The following is a 25,564-nucleotide window of genomic DNA, read 5'->3' on the forward strand; positions in this document are numbered from 1 at the left end:
ACTCTCTTGCCGTGCACGCAAAGGAGTCTGTGTCGTCCAGTGATTTTGTCATAAACCTTTGGTAATGTAAGCTTATGCAATACTCACAGGTTGACAAAAACAGCATGTGCAATAGTTATCATAGCATAACAGCCTTTCAAAAAAAAAGAAATAGGTCTGTTTGTGTGTGTAAGTGGGTCTGATAGTCAACATTAAATGACATAGGTTACAGCAGGATGATTACTGGAGAAAAGGCACAGCACAAAGCTCAGTCATTTAGAATTCCTTCATAAGAGAAGGAAATTGTTTGTTGATTTATGTATATATGTAGGCCAGAGGTTTTTTTGTATTTGGTACCTGTTTAAATTTGTAATATGTGGAAAATTTCCCTGATCGGGATGATCTGATACATCACAACATCAGTGGAATTTCATTCCAGAGGGAAGACAGATAAGTGATTAAAACCAAGTGTATCACTTCCAAGTTTGATATTTAATTTGTTTTCTGATTCACCATCGAGTTACAAATCTGAACAACAAAAGAAAACACACAACCTTCTTCATTTTTTAGACAGATTTTTCTCTTCACGTTATGTTATTTCGCTCATGAACTTTAATTATTGACACAATTAAAGTCAGAGAGTTTTTCTGTCAGCAAGAAAAACATTTTATATCATGGACCGTCATTGTCATTCAGTCACACTGATCATTCCTAAACATCAGGGTTGATGAGTTACAGAATTTTAATTTTCCCTGAAACATTTGGCCTAATAGATAATTTCCAGTGTTCAAAGGACATCGTAATCATATTCTGGGTTACTAAATAATGAATTCACAATCAGAATATCAATAAATACAGACGCAAATGATGAAAATGCCAAAATCCCATAAACATATTCTGTGACTCTGAGCAGGACACAGTGCATATTTTGAATACAGAATGCAGGTTGTTGTTCATGTGCAGGTGATTGTTAGATGGAGAGAAAACACTGATGCTCTGCTACTGTTAATCGGATCTGTATCTTTATTATATATCTATATATAAAATTATGTGTGTGCACACACAAACTCCATTAAAAGTTTCTATAGCTGTTAAAAAAGCCTCCTGACAGCTGATCCAGCTGTAATCGCTGCTGCTGTCATCAGAAATAGATGTCACTTTACGTGACGCTTCAGGTGACGCTTCAGGTGAAAGGACATCTCATTTCTCCAAAGACATATTTCCACGTTTCTTCTCTCCTCACGTCTCATCCACGCATCTCTCCCCCGTGTCTTACTAGGGGGGAGCTAAGATGTGAGGAAGAGAAGCAAGTGAGGGAAATGTGGATGCAAGATCGGGTATTGGGTTAACCCCATATTTTCAAATGTAACATGCAGAAAAATACAGGAAGCTATATTCAAGCTATTACAGTGTGGAGCATATTGTTACAGTGGTAATTATCTTAGAAGTGTTATTCTCTTTATTTGAATTTATTCAACAATGTTTTCTCTTCCTGCATACAGACTTTACAGCTTGTCCTCTTACAACAACTCCATCACCAACAGGTAAGACTGAAAAGACAGTATTTTAATTTTGAAAATGTAAAAAAACAAGCACAGTACTGATTGCAAGTTATACTGCAACTGTAGTAAATTTATGAATCTTTCTTTTGAATTCAGCCTCTGCAGCTCCTCCAGTTGTTTATGAATACATCATTTCTGTTGAGCTGAACATCTCAGATGTCACACTAATAAATCAACTCAGGACCATACTGAGAAATATCAGTTACCCTGTCAGCATCAACAACCAAATACAAATCACAAGCATCGACCTCTCTACAGGTAGGATTCATGACTTTCAAAATTAAATTTCAGACTATTTCTGAACTAATAGTAATGCATTTTCAGCTTATTGTGCTAATACATATCTTTTTTGCACTAAAGACCTCTTAACAATTCAAGTAATTAAAGTAAGAAATTAAACATATGTATTAAATGAAATATGTTGTCAACAATCTGACTGTCCAAATCTGAAAGTTTGCTTTCCGAGCACCTCCCCTCCTGCCTGTCTGCCCTATAGGGAATTATCAGCTCTTTGTATTACATTGTTGACATTGGCATTACAAACTGACTCTGCCTTGCAGCGCTACAAACTGACGCCACTTGGCAGTATATTGTATCATTGCAAAAGGTGCCTTTGTGCGTCAGTATCTGATGTCAAAATCACAGACAAAGCGGCAGTATTTGAGTAATGAATAATGGGCTGAATTCTCAATGCATCACAAGTATAAAAACTCATGACATATTCAGTTTCCCTAAATGAAATGAATTATGCGGTTTTCTCTCCAGTTTGCTCTCCGAGCAGTGGTAGTTACCACTGCAGATGTGAGGACCAGTATCGTTGGTCATGTGACCAGTGCTTTATGTATGGATCCTGTGACAACATCACTGATGACACATGCGGATGTATCAGTTCCATTCCTCCTGATGGACAGTACTGCCAGCCTGCTGATCTGCACAGTAAGAATTAACATGCAGTTTTGAATAGGTGTGAAAATAAGCAGAAAGTATTTTCTAAGAAGAGTCAGTGTCCATGTGTGTTTCAATTCAATTCAGTCAATTTTATTTATAAAGCCCAATATCACAAATCACAATTTGCCTCACAGGGCTTTACAGCATACGACATCCCTCTGTCCTTATGACCCTCGCAGTGGATAAGGAAAAACTCCCCCAAAAAAACCCTTTAACGGGGAAAAAAAATGGTAGAAACCTCAGGAAGAGCAACTGAAGAGGGATCCCTCTTCCAGCACGGACAGACGTGCAATAGATGTCGTACAGAACAGATCAGCATAATACATTAACAGTAATCCGCATGACACAATGAGACAGAGAGAGAGAGAGAGAGAGAGAGAGGTCAATTGTGTCAAATGCCGCACTAAGATCTAATAAAACAAGTACAGAGACAAGTCCTTTGTCTGAAGCAATCACAAGGTCATTTGTAATTTTAACTAGTGCTGTCTCAGTGCTATGATGCACTCTAAATCCTGACTGAAATTCCTGAAATAAATTATTATCATGGAGCATCTATGTAATCATGTAATCAGCATATACTTCTCTTTCTTCTATACAGACTTCACAGCTTGTTATGATACAACACCAACTCCATCTCCGACATGTAAGGCCAAGAAGATAGCATTTTATCAATGATCACCAACATTTCTCTTTACACTAAACCATGTTTCTTTTAATATCTCTGCAGCTCCTCTGGCTCTTTATGAATACATCATTTCTGTTGAGTTGAACATCTCAGATGTCACACTACTAAATCAACTCAGGACCATTCTGAGACACATCAGTTACCCTGTCAGCATCAACAACCAAATACAAATCCATGATGTCAACATCACTACAGGTAACAACAGTAACAAATCCATAGAATTAATTAGCATGCACTGAAAATCATAGCACATTATGTTAACACATTTATATGCTAATATGTCTGATTGATTTCTTTTCATTTTCTGTGTAGTTTGTTATCCAAACGGTAAAACATTCCAGTGCAAATGTGAAGAACAGTATCGTTGGCCCTGTCAAATGTGCTCTACTTTTGGCAACTGTGATGATATAACTGACAATACTTGTGAATGCATCAATGCCATTACTCCATATGGGCTTTATTGCCAGACAGTGTCCGGTAGGAACTGACCTCTTTTGAATTCCTTTTGTTTGGTATACATTTTTAATTTATTCTTTCTATTTGGGTTCAGTAGGACCTGATAAGTATAAATAACTTGACATTATCTCTGAAGACTAAGGAGTATTTGAAAAAATGATGTCCTCATATGTGGACATTGGATTGCTTTTTAAAAGTCACAAGTGTATAATCAAGTGTCAACCTATTTTTTTTTTGTCAATTTCTGAACAAAATTACAAACAATGCAACATTTGTTCACTGTCGAGTAACTTTACAGGTTAGAGGTCAAGTCCAAGTTGAAATCTAAAACTGTTCAAACTGTTCATTTCATTGCCTGAACATGGCTGTGCCATAGCAAAATTGCAAATAATGTAACATATCTAAAAGCCTTGTGACTTGTTAATTTCATAACTCTGTAGGAATTTTCCTTGCTCCACATGTCAAGCTAAAATGCTGCATTAATACAATAATAAAGTCCCAATGTCCTTAAACAAGATGATAATTAAGTTACAATGTCCCAAAACAAGAACTTCCAAATTATCAGTGTCTTAGCTTGTTACTATTACTACAACTGGTAAAATTTGTGTGCCATATTAAACTACAAACATTATTAAACATAAATAAACAAGCTCAAACATTAAAATTGGATCAGGTTTTGTGATAGGATTGGCTGTATGCTGACTTGGCAGATATGGCTGCCATTTTTTTACATGGATTATTGTATTGTGGTCTCACTACCATTAGATGGCGTATAAAAGGGGTCTGAGTTAAGTGGAATAAAGTATGAAGTGCAGAAAACATATAATGTCATGTCCTTGTATGAGGACAGAGGGTGACAGGAGATAAAGATTTGAGCACTACTGTTTGTTTCAGAAATTAATCTCTGTTGTTGTTTTTTTGTTGTTGTTTTTTCAAACAGATCTCTTTATTTGCCCATCACCAAATCCTCCAAATGGTATGAAATACCAATGCATTTTTCAAACTTGTATAAATTGTAAAGTATTTATTGTATACCACACTAAATGGAAATACCGTAATGTTTTAGTGCCCCTTTTCTACCTCTTTTCCCAACCTGTCACTTACTCATTCTGTTTCATCAAGCTTCTGATATGTGATCTGAGTCAGGAGAGCTAAAGTTCACAGTATTTTTGCTGTTTCAGCAAACAACGGTTTGTTTTCGTTTTGTATTTCTAAAATCACAGGTACAACAACTGCTGCACCAACACAGAACACTACCATCTTAACACCAACCCCTACAGTCATAACTGGTAAGTATTAACTCTGACTTCAGTTTTTCAGTTAGCGATAAAGATCTTGCTAGATCATGTTAATACAACATCTACAACTACCACAACAACAAATGTGAACAGTTCAGTAACAAAATGGTCAACCTTATACTGTACAAGCTAACACTTCAGATAACACCAGTGTATGCACATCTGTAGTGCTATCATCACCTCCGATGCATGGCACTGCAAATAATAGAGCAATAGTGGAATCCATAGTATATGAGTACTCCATAGTGTATGAGTAGTCCATTAAATTGATTGTAACAAACTGATATTTAAAGACTCGACACCTGTTGTTACAACAGATCTAATCGCCACAACAGCTATAAACACTGTAATAAGTGATTTGTTATCATTGTTGTGATGCCATTCATTGCTCTAACAAAAACAGCATGTAGCAAAAACATAAAAGCCTTATGATTAGTGTTTCATGGTTTAGTCATTTATCTTATGAAACACATGGTCATAAATTGCCTTTTCAGACACAACACTGATTTATACAACAAACTTGAACACAACACCTGTGACTGTAGTGACCAGTAAGTACTTACAGATAAGGTATGAGTAACACTTCAGATTCAACACCTGTTACTACAACATTTTTGTCAAATTTTTTGTTTATCAATCTCTAAATTAAATTGTTAGACTGGTCACCTACAATAACAGTATACTACATATCTGAACACTATGACTCTTCAAACTACAGCAAGACAAAATTGAACTGAAACAATTCAATGTAGTAGTTATTTGTTTTCTTTATTGGCCTATATATATATATATATATATATATATATCCTGTTGCCATGTCCCCACAGTATTAACCTGGGGCCATTCATTGCATGGTGTCCTTATGAGATGCTGCCTTTTTTTTTTTTTTTTTTTTTCAAAAATGGTTAACAGGCCAGGCTTTGTACGATATGTTTCCCAGACTTACAGTAGTTGCTGGAACTTGAAGAAAATTTCCTGCCCACCTGGTTGTCAGTAGTTAATATTTCAATAATTTTAACAGCGTAAATGCTGGTATTAAATTTCACCTTTGGAGTTCAAGAAAAAAAATACACTGTCAATAATAATAACAATATATCAGAAATGTTGTGTACTAGTTTCTTCCAGGTCATCATTGAAGTAAGGCTGTATGAAGTTTACCCTGAGTAAAATATACCAACATGATCTCATCCTATTTTGTCATATTTTGACGACTGGACAGTGGCAGCCTTTTGCATTGTATCTTGACATGGATCTTGATGCACAAAGGGTTGATGGTAAATCACGAGTCAACTCACCTGATTACAAGTCAACATCACTAACAACTCACATGACTAATGAGCGACTAATGACTCAAGTGACTGGTTAACAAGTGACTAAAGACTCATATGACTAAGCTAACTGACTAATGACTTCTGGTTTAGGCGTCATGGTGTAGAGACACGCCGAGTCTTGCTCCCGCAACTGACTCTTTAAAAACTAAGTAACTTCAATTTTGTTACATACAGAGCAGACTTAATCACTTTAAGTGATACACTGATGAAACATGACAGGCAAAGTAACCAGACAAAAAAAAAGAGCAGAGTAGTTCAAATGAGTCTAGTGGTGAAGCCAGCGGTGAAGTCAGCATGGCATCCATAGCCAGCCACTCTCTCTCCGCTGACTTCAAAACAAATATCTCGATACTATCTCGTTAGACCGCATTCAGTCCACGGTGTCAGACCACGCTCTTAAGATTACGGCGCCAATCTACAAGACCAATGTCTGTTCGCACTTGAGGCTACGTGTGCTAAGCTAACGGAGAATAACGCCAAGCTGTCAGCCAAAGTCACCAACCTCGATTCGCAACAACATCAGATTCATCGGCTTACCTGAGTCCATCGAGGGGCCTCGCCCTACCGCCTTCTTCTCCGCACTGCTTGTGGAGGTCTTCGGCACTGACGTCCTGGATTCACCGCTTGAGTGTGACAGAGCCCACCGGGCTCTCACCAACAAACCGAGGTTGGGACAGAAACCCAGACCCGTCATTATCCAGCTGCACTGCTTCCCTCAGAAAGAGAAGATCATCCGTGAAGCCCGCGCCAGGAGAGGCGAGCTGAAGTACCTAGGCACCCCCATAGCTGTCTATGAAGACTACGCTCTGGAGGTAATGGAGCAGCATAACACCTACCGAGAGGTGATGGCCGAGCTGTACAACCTAGACCTCCGGCCAGCCTTGCTATTTCCTGCCAGACTCACCATCACCATGAAGGAGGGAGGTAGGAAAAAGTTTCCTTCGGTGGAGGAGGCTAAAGACTACGTAGCATCTATCCGTGCTAATACTGATTAGTATGGGTGCTTAAAATGAACATATCCGACTATTCGTCGGACTGTTGCTAATGCTACCAGATGACCTCTTTCCAGCTACATTAGCCTGTTGCTAAACTAGCCTCCTTTTTAAAAGACTGTATATTTGTACTGCGTGGACCTTTTTCTGAACTGATAGTTATAACAGCTGACCGAAAGCGACCGTATCTTTTAAAATGTATTTTGTTCTTTTCTACATAAACTGATGACTTATGAAAGTTTCTAAAGGCTACATTTATGTCTGAGGTAAAATTATAGCTTGAGGAAGCATCACCCTGAAGCATTTATCAATTAAAAAGGTGGTGATATAAACGTTTTTGTTTGCTGTGCTTGCTCCAAGGTGCTGATAACAAAGAGTCTCTGTTTTGACATTTAGTCCTTATTTTCAAATATAGAGATGATTTATATTTATTTAATTATTTATATTTTTAATATTTCTTGAGGGTAATTAACATCACAGATAAAAAAAAAAAAATGAAGCTAAAAGAAAAGGATTTTGGTTTTGGTTTAATGTAGCTTTTCTTGGGCGTTATACACACCACTCTGTTATTTATTTTTTACTCACTTTATTACTTTTTTTGGGAGGGGTATAATGTGTAAAGGGGCCTCTGGCTCTGATTGTAAGTATAGTATAAGCATAGTCAACTCTAGACATTTATCTTGGTTTATTAAAGGGGGAAAAAGAGGAAAAAAATATTTATTTATTAATTATTACCTTTTTTTTTATTTTTTTCATTTTTCTTTTCCTTTTTTTTCCCTCCTCTTTTTTCTTTCTCAGAACTATCAACATGATGTTGCGGGAGAAGAGGGTTAGGGAGTGGGAAGTATAAAGATATGCTGATTATTATATCAGAGTGTCTGCTGCTGTTTTTTTGGCAGCAACTGGGCTAGGGCTTAGGTTAAGGGGAGGGGTTGGGTGGGGGGAAGATTATATGTTTGTTTCATCAGTTAGGTTTCTTATTTTGTTTCATTTTCTTTTATTGTGTTGTTCTCACTTGAGTGCTATAGTTAAATACAAATACTTAACTTGGCTAGTGATGGACTGGGGGCTCATCCTACTCTCCAATGTGCTATGTGTGAGCTCAGTCCTGCATGTTCTTTAATGAAGCAATAGGAGAAGATATTCGGTCTCAGTTAATGTAGTTTATTAAGCAGTAAAGGAATAAAATTACAGAGCTCTGGGTCTCAACTTCAAGTCCCTGACGAACAACAAAGGTGTGTCAGTTCACGAAGTCTGACCTCCTGTCCTTTCCCTGACCCAGTATATTTGAGCGTAACAGAGTGTCATTGTGCACGCAAGGCGTTGTCCTCTTCTCATTGGCAGTTCCACTTCCTCCTTCACCACACCACGCCCCTGCCTCGTGTTAATCTGACTCCTTCCCGCTGACAGTGGGGGCGTGGTTCCTGTTTTGAAAGACAAGAGAACAACACCACTCCTACACGTGCTGTACCTTACTATCTGTACATCACTTTCTATTATTTTTACCATATATGAAACTAATTATCTAAGCATTGCGGTATGTGCTCCTCAGATTTCATGTCTCTTCCTCTCCTGTACTTCTCCGCTTCTGCAAAGCAAACACATTCAGATCAGCTGAAATCATCTTAGTATTCTCATTGTTCACACATCTAAAACTTATATAGTGAAACACAACTGATAGTAAAATGCATAAAATCATTCTATTCCCAACAGTCCCCCTTTTGGCCTCATAGGACTGATGCCACATTTTTTAAGTACCAAATTATCCAGGTCCCCCTTTTTAGGTCTTGTGATTACTGCACTTTTTTTTTCTTTTGAAACAAAAGTTATAACTCCCCTTTTGGTCTCATACACATGAGACCACTCACTGTCTTCTCCTGAGGCTGAGTCCGAATCTGAATCAGTAGGCGGCTCTCTAACAGGGTGGCCGTCTCCATTTGAGTCATCTGATATGGTGGGGGCTGTGGATGTTTTCTCTCCACAGCTGTCACTATGATTCTTTCACAGAGGACCGGATACATGGGATACAACAACAACCACATAATGCTAACACCGCGAGCATTCCCACCAGAGACAAGAATACCGATACCACTAAATCTTTCCACTTGCAGAACCACTTCTCGAAGATACCACCCAGGGGTTTATCAATGCCTGAGTGTTCATGCATTCAGAGAGCGTGCGCAGCCCTTCTAGCGCCTTAGTTACTGACCCGTCTGGAGCTGTGTTGTTTGGGATGAAGGAGCAGCAGAGGCCCTGGAACATAGAGCAGACACCCCTTTCTCCGCCAAAAGCATGTCTAACGCAATTCGGTTCTGTACTGTCATCAGGGAGGTAGCTGCCAGTTGTTCAGAGAGTCCTCCAACCGCGTCCCTAGTGCTGTTGGCCAGTCTAAGAACATTGTAATGCACATAATTAATTCTGTCCACATTTTTGTTAGGGGTGATGGGAAACAGTGCAGCTAATATGGGTATGTTTTCAAAACCAGCAGCCACTTGGTCAGCCAATTTGTACTGGTCTGGGACCCCGCGAGGAACACCTATGGCATCCATATACGTGGTTGTTCCCTGGCTCATATCAAATGCATTTCTTTTCTGTCTACCTGAGTTGGTCTGGGTATCCCTCATCCCCAACAAGATCAGGGGTACAGCCAGTCGGACCAGTGCACACGTACCAACCCAGGAGGATGGCAGGGACAAGTGGAGGGTTTTATCTCCACAGTACCAGAACAGGTCCCCTCTAGCCTGAACCATGCTGCTGGCGTTCTGCCACGTACTCACATTCAATGTTCTCTGGCACCAGTCAGCTTGCATCTGTCCCATATCAGTTACTACCCCGGTGGAGAGGTTCCTATGGAAACAAGTGTAATTGGCGATTCTGGGACTAAACGTTGGTGGGATGGTGTGATTCTTTATGTGTGGAAACAGAGAACTCAGAGTGGTACAATTAGCAGGATCAGGATACATGGTCATATTTATCATGCAGTTGAAACCAATAGGGTCTGTGTCAGGATACAAAGGGGCTGGTGTGGTGAACAGCGTAGGTCTGGCGGATGAACATACGACACAATTGGACATGTTCATGGATTCTGCTGTCGCCGTCACCCAGTCTAACCATAGGTTTTTGTCTCCGTAGCCTGTGGCCAATCTGACTACGTCACTGCGGGTCAATTTAGAGTAGTCAATGTTTATCACGCCTGTGTTCTGTTGAGGTTCAGGCGCCTTGGTTCCATTACTTGGGGATACGGTGGTATTAGTAGGGGGAGGATTCAATAAGGTTAGTTTAATTAGTCCCATGGTATCGGTGCCACTGTGGTCTACTCCCAACACAAACCACTTATGGTGGCGTGGTTCTAATCCTAATAATTCTACTAATAATTTCATTTTTTTTTTTTTTTTGCAAAAAGGTAAATATAAACGTGTAAAATATAAGCGTAAATATGGAGTGTAAATGTTCTGCAAGCGAGTCTTTCTTGTATCCTGGCTTTATATTACTCAAACGTACTCTGGGCAAAGTGTTGCTTCAGAGGAGCTTCAAACCTTCACATTGATCACAGGATATCTCTTCCGCACTTATGCTAAGCTAAATGAATAAATGTCGGTGTGAGTAAGCTGTGCGTGTGTTTTTTTTTTTTTTTTAAGCTTTAGTGTCTCTTATGTCCTCCAGTGTTCGGGCAGGTGTCTCTGCCACTGCACACTGACTCCAGTGATACCATGTGTCACCTTTTCCCTGTAGTTTGACGGCGTGGGACGTCCGTTCCACGACTTTGTAGGGACCAGTCCACCTAGGCTCTGACCACTTTCGTTTGATCACCTTGAGTAGGACCCACTCTGATGTTGGGGTCTTTCCTTCTGCTCCTCCCGAGCTGTGGTCACCTGTTTGGAGAAAGCTGACACCAATGCTGTTAGTTGGTCATAATATGGTTTGTATTGCATAGGGCTTTCTATTTCTTCTGTAGTTTGGATCCCAGCTCCCGGTCCGGGAACTGGTGTCCTGTTTTAGTTCATATGGCGTGAACCCTGTCAATGCGTTCACCGAGCTCCTGATTGACATTAGAGCTAGGGGTAGAGCATCTACCCAGCTCATTTTAGTCTGAGCACAGATTTTGCCTATTTTTCCCTTAATAGACTGGTTCATCCTTTCCACCTTGCCCTGTGACTGAGGATGATAGACTGTGCCAAATGTGTGTTTTAGCCCCAATGCCTTCTCTACCTGCTGTAGGTCTTTGTTTTTAAAGTGAGTTCCGTTATCAGATCTGATTCGTTTGGGGAACCCGTGCCTGGGGATATATTGATTTATCAGAAATTTGATTACTGTTTTTGCATCCTCTGATTTGGCAGGTATGGCTTCTGGCCAGCCGGTGTATGCATCCACCGCCACCAGAAGATACCTGTGCCCTCCCACTCTCTCTATCATATCTGTGTAGTCAATAATGACCTCTTGACCTGGGAGTTTAGGTAGAGGAAATTTCCCTTGGTGTGGTTTCACTGTGTGTCTGACATTATATTCTGTACATATTTTACATTCTCGGATGTGATTCTCAATCATGAATGGCAGAAAAGGGTGCCACTAATGAGTGAGACCTCGCACCATTTGCACCTTTCACAATGAGCCACCCGTGAGCCTCCTGGAGGACTGATCTCATCAGCCCTGGGGGTAACACTGGTCTTCCGTCCGGAGACCTCCACACACCCTCTGTTCTCACTGCTCCTCTCTCTTTCCAGATTGTAAGCTCCTGTGGAGAAGCTTTCTGCTGCTCTGCTATTAACATATTTACATTACACGGTGGCAGGAGATCATGTACTGTTTTCTCTGTTTGTAGCATGATATACTGTGGACTATATCCTGCCTTTCTCTTGGCTGCCATGTCTGCAGCCTCATTTCCCCTAGCGATAGCTGTCCTGTTTTATCATGGCCCTTACACTTAATGACTGCTACCTGTGCTGGCTTCATCAGAGCCTCCTGTAGCCTCTTCATATCTTTTCGTGTTTAATGGGGGTTTTGCTGCCGTTAGAAAACCCGATCTGATCCACTGTGTCATCTCCACATGGATTGCTCCTACAACATATGCAGAGTCTGTGTAGATGTTCACTCTCTTCCCTTCTGACCATTCTAATGCTGCAATCATTGCCTGGAGCTCAGCCAACTGTGAGGACTCTTTCCCTGTCACCCTTTCCGTGAGGACTTCCTCAAACCCTGTTTCTGTCTGTCTCACCACTGCATATGCTGCTTTCAGTCCCTCAGTTGGATGCCTGAAACAGCATCCGTCTGTGAACAGTGTTTCCTCTGCGTTAGTCAGGGGCTTCGCCTGCAAATCTTCTCTCACCCTGGTGTCTTTCTGCACCTTTTCCTCACATCTGTGTGGCTCGCCTCTCCCATGTTATCTGCCATGTTTACACCTTCATGTGTGAATGTTATGTGTGGTGCATTTAAGATCTTTTCCAGCCTCGTCTGTCTGAGTGATGTCATAGTAAATGCCGCTGAGTTTACATATGCCACTATGCTGTGCGTTGTTAGTACAGTCAGTGCGTGTCCCATCACTATGTGTGCTATTTTCTGCAAAATTTTGCCACTCCTGCTGCATGTCGAGTGCACGGTGGGTGTCTATCCTCGGTTGGGTCTAAGGATATGCTTACATACATCAGCACCTGTCTGCCTCCCCCTTTTTTCTGGAAAAGCACACCAGAGGTGGTGTGTGTCTTTTCGGAAACATCAAGAAAAAACGGTAGCTTGTAGTCGGGGATGGCTAGATCCGTAGCAGCAGAGAGTGCCTGTTTGAGGGAGATAAATGAGGTTTCAGCGTCAGTGGTCCATACCAGGGGAGCAGTAAGATTGCGCATGCCCTGTGCGTTAACCATGGCACGCAAAGGATGGGTTAGTTCGCCATAAGAGGCCACATAGTGCTTGCTGTACCCGGTGAGGCCCAAAAATGACAACATGTCTTTCACGGTGTGTGGTTTTGGGTGATGCAGAATCGATTCTCTGTGTGACGGGGACACGGCCGTGCCCTTAGCCGACACTATGCGACCCAGGAACGAGACCTGCTGCCTACAGCATTGTAGCTTGGTTTTAGAGACTTTGAACCCTGTGTGGTGTAGGCGTAGTAAGACAGAGCGTGTGGCCTCCAGGCAGGTGGAGGGATCGGGTGCGGCCAAGAGGATATCATCAACGTACGGGATTACCACAACCCCTTCTGGTAGTGACAATTCGGCCAGCTGCTGTTTGAGAACCTGATTGAAAAGACCAGGTGACAGGATAAAACCCTGTGGGACGCGGGTGTAACGTAGCTGTCTACCACGATGAGTGAATGAGAAAATGTCGCGAAGGGGCGGCGCGAGAGGTAGGCAGAAAAAGGCGTTCGCAAGGTCTATACAAGAAAACCACTTATGTTCTGGCGACAAGCTAGACATGGCGGTGTATGGGTTTGGCACTGGTACTGTGGGTGTGGAGATTACTGCATTAATGCGTCTGAGATCATGCGCCATGCGATATTTGCCTGTATTCTGTTTCTCTACAGGAAGAATGGGTGTGTTCCAGCTGGAGTTTGAGGCCTCCAACACTCCAGCCTGTAACAGACCCTCGATAGTATCTGCAATACCAGCCTCAGCCGCTGGCTTGTGGCGATATTGATTCTGCCAAATCGGTGTCCAATCATTTAACTCAAATGTAATGGGGGTGACCTGTGCACAGTAGCCCACATCGGTGGGCCCAGAAGACCAGAGAGAGTCAGGAAGTGTGTGTAACATGTGTTCTGCGTCTGGATGGTCAGTCTTTTCCCTACCATGAAACCTCTCTATCTGTCGGTGTTCCAGGATCGCCTTGTCTGTAGCTCCTGCCTGATGCGATATGCTTTCTCAGAGGGTGAGAAATCCACCTGAGGAATTTGAGTGCGGATCCAATCAGTGAGTTGCATTAGCCTCTTACACATAGGGCCCAAGTCTTTGGCCTGATGTTTTGCATGGATTGCCAGAGATATGTGAGGGGAGGCTTCTTCCTCCCCTTATACCACTGTTGCTGTTCTGAAGCGAGGTCAACAGCTGCAGCCACTCCTCATTACCCACCAGTATACAGGACGACTGTATATCCCACCTGTGACCTTCAATTTCGTTATAAAATGCCTGCTGATACATCTCATCCCCTTTTCTATCATAATAAAGTGTTACATGGAAGGGATCAGGAGGAGGTGTGTAAGGATTTAATGACTGAGCCCAAGGCGCCATGACTGATAGAGAGCAAATCCCAGGAGTTGCTGTGGTGTTTGGCTCGAGGAGGCCCCAGTAGATATCTGCCCACTGTCCTTCAGCTGTGGGGGATGTGTCTGCAGATAACAACATTTGTGAAGATGAATGTACAGTTGACAATGAGCAGTTCACAGTGTATCCATTTGGGAACGTCACTATCAGTCCGTCCGGGCTGCACAGGATGGAGGCTCCACACTTTAATAACACATCTCTGCCAAAAGGTTAACAGGACATGCCATTGAGGAAACAAATGTGTGTGGAAATATCTGATCTGCTTGGAGTATGGTAGTGGTGAGTGGTTTTGTGAGTGGCAGATTTTCTGATTGACCCGAGAACCCAGTTAATTCAACCGCTGATGATGACATGTGAGTAGCAGACACAGGGAGGTTTAATGTGGAATACCGTGCCCCCGTGTCCAACATGAAAGGCAGTTCTTGATTCAGTACTTTCAGTCGCAAGTAGGGGTCTGCCAGCCCCTCCGCGTAGGGGTTCTTGGGCCCGTCAATATCCTTGGGAATCTTCCCAGGTCATCAGAGGATATTGACCCTGCGGAGCGACAGTGGCATTGGGTGCTTGATGCACATAATCTTGATAACCTCCCTGTGTGGTCCCTGATACCCGCCCCTGGGGTTCTGTTTCCGCCACCCTGGGAGGTCCGAGCTGCCTGCCTCGCATCCTGTCCTCCAACCACTCGGGTCAGCATTACATGAGTGGGTCTGGTGTGGACAGCGTTCGCCAATGCAATGGGTCTCCACAAAGGAAGCACCCCCATCAACCTGACCCCCTTGGGCCGCCACGTCTTCCCCTGCCTCTGAATCTTCCTGTACCACCTCGGAGCCACTCCAATTGGGAGGGCGAGGTCTACCTCAGGGGTTGGAAAAAGATCGGGGTAACTGTGGGTGATGGCTGAGGCTGCTGAATCATTTGATTGTTTGATTTTTGTCTTTTTCACATCGTTCGTTTACGTGCATCCTCCAATTGAAGTTTGAGCAGCTGAACCTGTGCTGAGTCTGTGCTTTCCTTCTCTTCCGCCTGTTTAGCTCTGTGTTTTTTCATGTGGTGTGTGAGGTGTTTCTCCCACTGTTCAGTGGAACAGCCAGGAAGGTCAGGATTGTTCTCTAATGATTCTTTTACCTTCGTAGGCAGTCCCTCTAACACGGCCTTTCTGAACAGGGTGGTTTGTAGGTCACAAGACCCTGGGTGTACTCAGCCACATCTACCCATGTGTTCTTACATCTGCTTAGGAATGTGGCGCCGTTTTCGTCAGGTGCGCTGTGCTACGGGAGCGTGTGCATGGCGCCAGATGGAATGGGAACCTGTTGTCGCATGGCCCGACCGATAGCAGTGGCATGTTGGGCGAATGGCTCTTTAACCGCTAAATTAACTGTTTTTGCCACCGTCTCAAGTGCAGTTCAATCACAGCTGGAGAGCTGTTGTCCCAATAAGCGCTCTCCAGTCCCCTAATGCTACTTTGTGACCCATGGTCTGTTTACAGAAACGCTCCATCCAGGGGCCTCCTCCTCTAATGGCGGGGCATCTTATCCAGGATGCAGTGCATATCTGTAAAGGAGAAGGGTTGGTATACCTCTCCTCCTGGGGTCTTTTCCAGGAGTGGCATGGCAAATGTTTTTGGCTTGTTCTTATTTTGTCGGAGATTATAAGGAGAATGTGGACAACCTGAACGTGAGCCCGCAGCACTGTGTGGCCTTTTGATTGACTTTATTATTCCTGTTAGTCTTACAGCCTTCGTACCTTGGTCACTCTCAGAGTCTGACCCTGACCATCCTTGACTTTCCTCATCCTCCATTTCCTCTATCTCAGAACACTCCTCTGGTTCTTCTTTCCTTTCCTTATTTCTCCTTTCTCTGTTGCTTCTATCTGACCTCTCTCTTTGTGCCCTCAACTGAAACACTGCCTCTGCTAGTGGCCTCGGCTCCTCCTCCGTTGCTTCCACGTTAGAGGTGCTGGAGGAAAGAGGGCCCTGTTTCATGCTTCTCTTACTGTCTCTGCTCTCTATGCTGCACATCATCCTGCATGTCCCTACTCCTGTCTATAGATCTCAGAGTCTCCTGATACACATTCTGCGCTCCCGCCACAATATTCATCACGTCCTGTTTCATTGCCTCCACCTGTACTATTCCCTGTCTTATTTCCTTCATCACTTCCTCTTTGGCCTTCACATACTCTCCTTCCCCTATCACATCTGTATTAAGCACACCGTCTTTAATCATCAACATTGGCATTTGCATATTCTTTCCTGAATATGGTGGGGGAATTGGAGGTGTGTGTGTTTGGGGTATCTCAGGATACAACCTATTAGAGGTGGGCTCTGGTGGGGGTGAGGCTGGATCCTTTGCAGGAGCAGACAGAGGTTGCTTATCTTTGTTTTGTTTTTTGTGACTTTTGTCTGTGTTTTTCCAATAGGCCATGGCTGTAACTGCCATCTGATGGAGCAGAGCTCGTTTGCGCTCCTTCATTTCTTTTTGATGTTTCCATTTTCTCTTTATAAATTTAGGTTCGTTCTCCTTTTAACGTGTTCTTCCAAATCATCTCTCGCCTTTAACTCTGCAGCCAGCAATTTCTTTGTAACATTTACTGCCTCCTCATCCCGAGGAAGCTCATTTTGGGCCTGTAATGCCTTCCATAAATCATCAAACTCCTTTCCTACAGCCTGTCTCTGCTTATCTATTACTCCTGACAATAACTGTTTCCTAATCTCCCGTACTGTGTTTTTACTAGGATGGGAGGACATCCACCCTGCTCACGACAGTCCCTGTCAAATTCACCGTCCATGATGTCTCTCTGTCCCTCCTCTGTCCTTACTTATTTTACTCAGAGGGTACTACTCGTCACGATGTTAAAAAAAAACTTCACACAATTACAACAATACACACAATACTCAGCGCCACGTGACCGCTCTGCAGCGCAGTCTGCGCGGACTTATTTTCCCCTTTCTATCGCTGTGATTTCGCTGCTTAAGTTCCACCAATTGCAGGCCGACACATCCAAGCTTCTACACCACTCTCCTAGGAGGGTGCGGGATGCCTATGGCTCGGCGACAATTGGCTTCTATCTTAAGGCAAAATTACACAGCTTCCTCTTTTTCTTCCCCACAGAACGCGACCACCGCTCAGGCACGAAAAGAGTTGGAATTCGAGTCACCTCTAATAGACTCTACACAACTCTTCTCTTCCCGTAAAGATAGCTGGTTGTCGGTAAGCCACCCACAAAACAATATCCCTAAAAGACTTATTTATTTACACTCCCAATATCAGGGTGGTTCTGCGGACCACTGAATAGATGTCTCAACATGAGCGATAGTATTCAGTGTTAGGGATCACATGGAAAACGCTCCCCTGCCCGCAGAACTCTGTAACCTCTTTTTTGTGTTGTAGCAATCTACACAAAGGTCTTTCAACCTCAGACAACCCGTGTCTTCAGACTATATTCTCAGCTGTCCAAGGGGCAACCTTATGGATTCTCCCCCCGAGCTTATCCACCTCAGGACACTTGTCTTTTTCTTTTTTAGAGATTAGATGGAAAACCTAATCTCAGGGTTTTTCACCCGACTATGTTTCGTATTTAGGAGTCAAATTTATGATTTGCTCCAGGGCCTTTCACCCGACTATGTTTCATGTTTAGGAGTCAAATTTATGATTTGCTCCAGGGCCTTTCACCCTGTCCTGTCGAGGTGTTGACTATGTTTCGTATTTAGGAGTCAAATTTATGATTTGCTCCAGGGCCTTTCACCCTGCCCCGGGGCTTTCACTTTTGTGTTTTGTTCTAACTTTATTCCTTTACATTTCAGACTAGGAGACTTTAGTACAATGACAACACAAGTTTTAGTGTTTCCAATTGCAGAACTTTGATAAAACAGGCGTCTGCTTACCTTCTTTTAGGCGCGGCAGGTGTTGTCACAATACTGCTGTCCTCCGCTGTTGAATGTCTTTTATCCCGTCACTTCTCCGGCTTCAAATCACGTCGGGTCACCAATTGATGGACTTGGGGCTCATCCTACTCTCCAATGTGCTATGTGTGAGCTCAGTCCTGCATGTTCTTTAATGAAGCAATAGGAGAAGATATTCGGTCTCAGTTAATGTAGTTTATTAAGCAGTAAAGGAATAAAATTACAGAGCTCTGGGTCTCAACTTCAAGTCCCTGACGAACAACAAAGGTGTGTCAGTTCACGAAGTCTGACCTCCTGTCCTTTCCCTGACCCAGTATATTTGAGCGTAACAGAGTGTCATTGTGCACGCAAGGCGTTGTCCTCTTCTCATTGGCAGTTCCACTTCCTCCTTCACCACACCACGCCCCTGCCTCGTGTTAATCTGACTCCTTCCCGCTGACAGTGGGGGCGTGGTTCCTGTTTTGAAAGACAAGAGAACAACACAACTCCCTACACGTGCTGTACCTTACTATCTGTACATCACTTTCTATTATTTTTACCATATATGAAACTAATTATCTAAGCATTGCGGTATGTGCTCCTCAGATTTCATGTCTCTTCCTCTCCTGTACTTCTCCGCTTCTGCAAAGCAAACACATTCAGATCAGCTGAAATCATCTTAGTATTCTCATTGTTCACACATCTAAAACTTATATAGTGAAACACAACTGATAGTAAAATGCATAAAATCATTCTATTCCCAACACTAGGTGCTTTAGTTTCTCTAGGTGTGCTGCTAGCTAACAGACAGCGGGTGCCAGTCATGGGGGAAAGAGGTGTTCAAGCTCATCACCCACCCAAATTTCAGTATATTAACTCATTTCGAGCTCTAATACATTAACAGCACCAAGTGGTGCTCTAAGATTTACTAGTTGGAACGTTAAGGGTCTGAATTCACCTATAAAATGCAATAGGGTGATTAGCCATTTAAAACATTTAAACACTAAAATCGCTTTTTTGCAGGAAACCCACCTCAAGCCATCAGATCACCTTAAGTGCCGCAGAGGATGGGTAGGCCAGCTGTATCACTCTTCATTCTCAAGTAAGGCCCGGGGGACTGCAATTCTTATCCATAAATCAGTCCCACTTTCTGTGTCTAAAGTCATATCTGACCCTAATGGTCATATTATTATTATTACAGGGAAGATCTCACGTACTAATTTGATTTTAGCTAATGTGTACAGTCCAAACTTTCTTTTCTCCATCCCTGATCTGAACTCCTCTCAGCTTATTCTCGGAGGCGATTTTAACTGTTGCCTGTACTTCATCGGTCATCTAACAAGCCACTTACTCAGTCGAAATCATCTAAAATCATTCAACTGTTTATGGAACAATATGCGATTTCAGATGTCTGGCGTTTTTTTAATTCAAGCAGTAAGCAGTTCTCTTTTTTTTCTCCTGTTCAAGGTACCTTTTCTCAAATTGATTTCTTTCTTATCGATAATAAATTACTTCCATCTGTCACATCATGTTCTTACAGTCCCATTGTAATATCAGACCATGCGAAAGTTACAGCTGACATCTCCCTCACTGGCAGGTCCCCGTCACGATCTCCTTGGCGATTCAATTTGCTACTACTTACAAACCCTGATTTTATTAAAACCATCAAAAACTGCATTGATTTTTTTTATTTCCACCAATGTTAACTCAGATGTATCTGCAACGATTGACAGCCTTGCTGAAGGAGTTTGGGCAAATTTCAGGCTATAAGTTAAACTATCAGAAAAGAGAACTTATGCCCATTAATACTGCAGCTACAATCTACCCCCTCTTGATGTTGCCGTTTAAAATTAATCTCGAAAATTTTAAATATTTAGGCATTTGGGTAACTAAATACCATACAGAATTGTTTAAATGTAATTACACCCCTCTGCTCACCCGATTGACTCAAGATTTTCATCACTGGTCTCTCTTGCCTTTATCTCTGGCTGGGAGAATAAACTGTGTTAAAATGAACGTGCTCCCTAAACTTCTCCATCTTTTTCAATGTATACCCGTTTTTATTCCAAAACAATTTTTTCGTTCACTAGATAGCTCTATCTCTCGGTTCATATGGAATAAAAAAAATCCTAGAATCCGGAAAGATATTCTACAAAAATCCAAAGAATTGGGTGGACTAGCACTACCAAACTTTTTGTTTTACTACTGGGCTGCAAATATTCGTACTATTTTACACTGGCACTCCATTAATAACCAACCTCCACCTTGGGTACAGATTGAAGAAGCCTCATGTAGCTCCTCTTTAACATCTCTCTTGTGTCTTCCTCTGTCAAGTCCACCACTAAAGCACTCCAATAATATTGTGGTTAAAAACTGTCTTAAGCTCTGGACTCAATTCAAACACCATTTTAGTATTCAGTCAATACCTCTTTTATCCCCGATACATTCCAATCCTATGTTCCTTACTTCTGTTACCGACACGGCTTTCAAAGCACTGGCAGAACATGGGATCACCTTGTTTAAGCATTTTATATTGATGGAACATTTGCATCTTATGATCAGTTAGCTCATGTATTTAATTTAACAAGAATTCACTTTTTCAAATACCTTCAAATCTGTGACTTTGCTCGTACACATTTCTCTGGGTTCCCCACAATTCCTTCTTCTAATCTGGTCGATACTGTTTTTAAAATTAACCCTCATCAGAATGGTACCATTTCAAAACTATATAACACTCTCTTACTGTACCAAACTTCAGCCTCTGATAAGCTACAAACTACGTGGTCTGAAGAACTCAATATGGCGATGGAGACGTATACATGGCAGTGTATCCTGAAACGTGTTCATTCATCTTCTATCTGTGCCCGTCATGGAGTAATACAATGTAAAGTAGTCCATAGAGCCCACTGGTCCAAAAGCAAACTTGCTCGAATATTTCCTGGCTCTGACCCAAACTGCGACAAATGTCATCTTACCCACATGTTCTGGACCTGCCCCACTCACTCTTCATTCTGCTATTCACACTGCTAAACCGAGTTTTGCTCACAGTGAGAATACCATGAATTTCTAATTGAATGTATATTTTTATTATTATGACTTTTTTGGGGGGGGGGGGGGCTGGGGCTGTTTTTTTCTGTTTAATTTTATTACTCGTTATTTGAAGAGGAAGTGTTTTCACACACAGTGTGCATTAATTGGTGCAATCTGAACGATGCTAACAGAGCTTTTTGTGATCTTGTTGTCTGAGTCTTGACAGATTTAGGAGAGGAACCTCTTCTGGTCATTCCCCTCCTTTTTTTTAATTTTTATTTTTTTCTTGCCGGTTTTCTCCTTTTTTTTTTAAACAGAGAACCATAAAGAGGCTTGAATATATGTGGACATTGACCTCTGTCTGCAGTACCTCTGATGATCCACTGAAATGTACTCCAAATTTTTCTTACGCCATTCTTGTTGTACTAAGAAAAAGGGAAAAAAAGTCAACTTCTCCATACAACAATATACATGCCATACATATGTGTGTGAAAATGCTAGAAATAAATCAGATATACATTTTTTTTTAAAAAAGCTAAATGACTAATAAGTGGGAAGTCGCAGGCGGGTGCCATCTTGGCATCTAGTATCTAGGTATTATTGCAAATATATGCTAACAACTGACTCTTTGCTAAATCCCACCCCCAGATGCAAAGTGGCCAATCTTAACGTAGCAGCAGGCCGGCTCAGAACAGGGTCCTACAACAACATAGCTGTGCTTCATTGACTCTCATGCAGTGTTTCAAATTTCCTTCATTTTCAGGCTGGTTTTGTGGATTTTGAGCTATATGTTGTGCCTGGGGCACGTGTATTAATGATACAATGATGATAAGTCCAGGCTAAAGGGATGTCTGTGTCCCCACAGACACACAGCTCCTTACCTGCCTGAAACAGCTCGTTTGAATTTTTCGCCTTTACTTCCGCAAAGTTATTTCCTAACAATGTAACAAATTAGCAATGGACATAGTGCCTGCTTGCTGGCCACTGAGCTGCACCCCGAAAAGAACTTGCTCTGAGCAGAGCTGGAGCAGAGGCTGCAGAGTTTGAACTGTTGTTAATATGCTGTTATCAAAGGAAGAGAAAGTGTCATTGCAGTGGTTATGGCAAAGTTAGATCTAAATCGGGATTGAAATGGAGATAATATATGAAAGTCATTGAGGTACTGTGATAGTTGGTTGAAGATAAGCTTTTCAAATATCTTAACTGTACTATTAATAATAGAGATGGGTCTGTAATTGTTGACGTCATGAGAATCACCACCTTTATGCAGTGGGATGATTCTGGAACACTTCTAGCTCGGTGGGAATTCACATGTAGATAAAGATAAATTGAATAACATGGCAAGGGGATATGATAAAACATGAGCTGCAATCTTTATAAACCTAAGCTCTAGACCATCTAGGCCAACAGCGTTACCTGAAGTTAATTCACAGATCACCTTTTTCACATCAACAGGACGAATCCTTTGGAAGGGAAAGGATCTGCTGCATTTAGGATTAACAAGGGAAACATCAGAGTAGGGAAGATCCGAAAATTGGGAGCTACAGACAGAAGAAAAGTGCTGGGCAAGGCATCAGCAATTGTCGAGGGATCATTAGTTAAGTTATTATGAACTCTGATATGATTTGTGTTTGAGTTAGCTTTATTAAATAGACTATTAATTCTATTCCAGAATTGTTTTGGGTTGTTGAAATTATTATTCAGACAGTCCCTATAATAATTTGATTTGGCATTTCTTATTTTGGTTGTGCATATATTTCTTAATTGTTTGTATATAATCCAATCAGCAGGATCTTTTTTGATATGATACTTTGACCAAGCCTTATCCATGGTAAATGCCTCCCTTTAACCTTAATGGTTATGCAAGGGGCATGCCGGTCAATAACGTTAATCAGCTTGGTATAAAAGAAATTCCAGGCATCTTCAATAGATGGAATTAGCTGAAGCCTGTTCCAATTAATGTTGTTCAAATCCTGAATGAGAAGCTCGGTGTTCAAATTTTTAAACTGCCTTACTCTGATGTATTTTGGAGGAATGCGAGGCAATTTGATCTTCCAGACACAAAAAATAATGGAGTGATCACTGAAACAATTGGACAGTTCCCCAGATTTTTGGATACGATCGGGATGGGTGACTAGAATCCAGTCTAGAAGTGACCTAGTCAGATGAAAGGGGTCAACTCTGGTAGGCTCATTTATAAGTTGAGTGAAATTAGCACCAGGCCTGGAATTTCGTCATTTTAGGGGCAAGGCCACTTGGCCTTTCGTGTTGTCAATTTTTTGAGGGCACAAAGGCCAAAAGCCAGGGCAGCAAGGCCATGAAATAAAACAATGATTTTAAGTCCACGTCCATAATGAATTTAAGGACTAACGATGTATAACTATCTGTGAAATGAATAAATAAAACAAGCTCAAGCAATAATAATGAGTATATTAAGTAATAATGTGATTTATTTAATAGCACTAATAAACCCAGTGTGTTTTAAATATAGAACAACCAGGTTTATGTATTCATAAGCAAACAATTTTAAATATTAGGCCTAAATATTTTTTGAGTGTACATGATAAAATGATTCACTGAACAAGACTGGCTTACAATTATTTTTGATGTGTTGTTAGATAGTTAACAAACAAACAAACTACAGCAGGGCTATTCAATTAGGCTACTGTTTCAACTGGGCTGCATTTCAAAACCAGATAATGTCGACTGGCCACATTTTTAGCAGCGAGCAACTGATCCACTTTTTTTTTTTTTTTTTTTGCATACATATTATATATGACATCACAATACTGAGTGAAGAAAGGCACATTATCCGGCATGAAGACAAACCTCAGTATCATTCATCCTGCTCTCTGTCCCGCCTCTACTGAGGACACTCACTGTTTGCAGGTCGGCTGCCTCAGGTACATCTTCAGATAAAGTGTTAGTCTACATACAGACAGCTTTCATTTAGTTTGTCTTTAACACTTTGCTGTTAGCACCGCGGGCGCGATGTGCTTGTGTCGACCGCGATTATAAATCATAAGAGCGGTGAAAGAGAGACTGCGGACAGAGCAAATGGAAAAATTCTACGTGCTGATCACATGTATTGATAAAGTATTGGTTTGGCTGGCAGAGGTGACATGTAAGGGATGACATGCAGAGAGCAGGAGAGAGGCTGCAGATGAGGCTGATGATGAAACCGAAACTTTAAAAAGTAACGCCGATAATGGCGGCGCTTACTATTATTACGGTGTTGATTAAAATTGCCTTGGGTTGTTTAATACGGGGTCTCGGTACCGATCCCTGCCCGGGCGTTTGATGAAGTCTCCTGGTTGGCCGATGATAGACTGGTGTCAAACTGTTGTTATAGTCCATCCGTTTTCAAGGGCACTGGGCCAAATGAGGAGGGCACCATGGCCCTCGTGGCCCTCGTGAAATTCCTGCCCTGATTAGCACTATTAATAAGGTTCTGATCCTTAAAAGATGAACGTTCGAGCCAATTCTTATTAAAGTCACACAGAATGATGCATTCATTTAAGTGATCTATGGAGTTAATGGTAGACAAAATGCTTTGTGTAGATTCAACAGGAGCATCTGAAGGTCTGTAAATATTTCCTAAAATTATTTTTTTATTTTCATGAAAAGTAATTTTAATGAGAAGGCATTCAAAGTGCAAAGGCTTCACATTTGGTGTGACAAGCTCAGAGCATAGGTTTGATGAGACATATGTTGCCACTCCTCCTCCTCCTCTAGAACCCCTGTCTGCTCTGTACAAGACATAATTTTCAATTTCGATGGCATTATCGGCAATAGTATTATTCAAATGTGTTTCTGAGACTGTGATTACACTAGGTACGTTATAAGTCACCCAGGCCTTTAAAGGGAAAATTGGTTTATTTCAACCTGTCTCCTATCGGCCTAAATTTGTTTCAGGTGACTAGACATAAAAATAATAGTTAGCATATTAGCCGTTAGCCTACAGTAGATACAGCCGGGGCGCATAGTAGCGTCAGACCTGTTAAAATGTAAGTGAACGGGCAACCTTCAAGTGCAAAGTTAGTCTACTAAACAAGCTTTTTTTCCACAAAGACCACCTCATATTGTTAGGATAAATGTCAGAGAACATATAGAAAATGACATGTAAACGTGTTGTCTTACCTTACTGGTGTGGTGCCAT

The 25,564-nt window shown here is 41.8% G+C and overlaps 1 protein-coding gene across 27 annotated transcripts in view; it reads left to right on the forward strand.

Moving 5' to 3' along the window:
• The window catches only part of LOC125897346 (uncharacterized), a 177,269-nt gene that overhangs the window by 84,153 nt on the left and 67,552 nt on the right, over nucleotides 1–25,564 (forward strand). For 25 of the 27 annotated variants that reach the window (XM_049590601.1, XM_049590602.1, XM_049590624.1 and 22 more), the window contains 8 exons: nucleotides 1,482–1,523; nucleotides 1,638–1,799; nucleotides 2,307–2,477; nucleotides 3,088–3,132; nucleotides 3,217–3,369; nucleotides 3,487–3,651; nucleotides 4,571–4,606; nucleotides 4,854–4,919. In XM_049590601.1, the coding sequence (XP_049446558.1) occupies nucleotides 1,482–1,523; nucleotides 1,638–1,799; nucleotides 2,307–2,477; nucleotides 3,088–3,132; nucleotides 3,217–3,369; nucleotides 3,487–3,651; nucleotides 4,571–4,606; nucleotides 4,854–4,919 (840 nt within the window). The remainder of the gene's footprint in view (nucleotides 1–1,481; nucleotides 1,524–1,637; nucleotides 1,800–2,306; nucleotides 2,478–3,087; nucleotides 3,133–3,216; nucleotides 3,370–3,486; nucleotides 3,652–4,570; nucleotides 4,607–4,853; nucleotides 4,920–25,564) is intronic. The other 2 variants (XM_049590617.1, XM_049590621.1) reach the window with 1 other exon arrangement.

Source organism: Epinephelus fuscoguttatus, linkage group LG11 (genome assembly GCF_011397635.1).
Source record: "Epinephelus fuscoguttatus linkage group LG11, E.fuscoguttatus.final_Chr_v1".
In the NCBI taxonomy this organism is placed as follows: Eukaryota; Metazoa; Chordata; class Actinopteri; order Perciformes; family Serranidae; genus Epinephelus; species Epinephelus fuscoguttatus.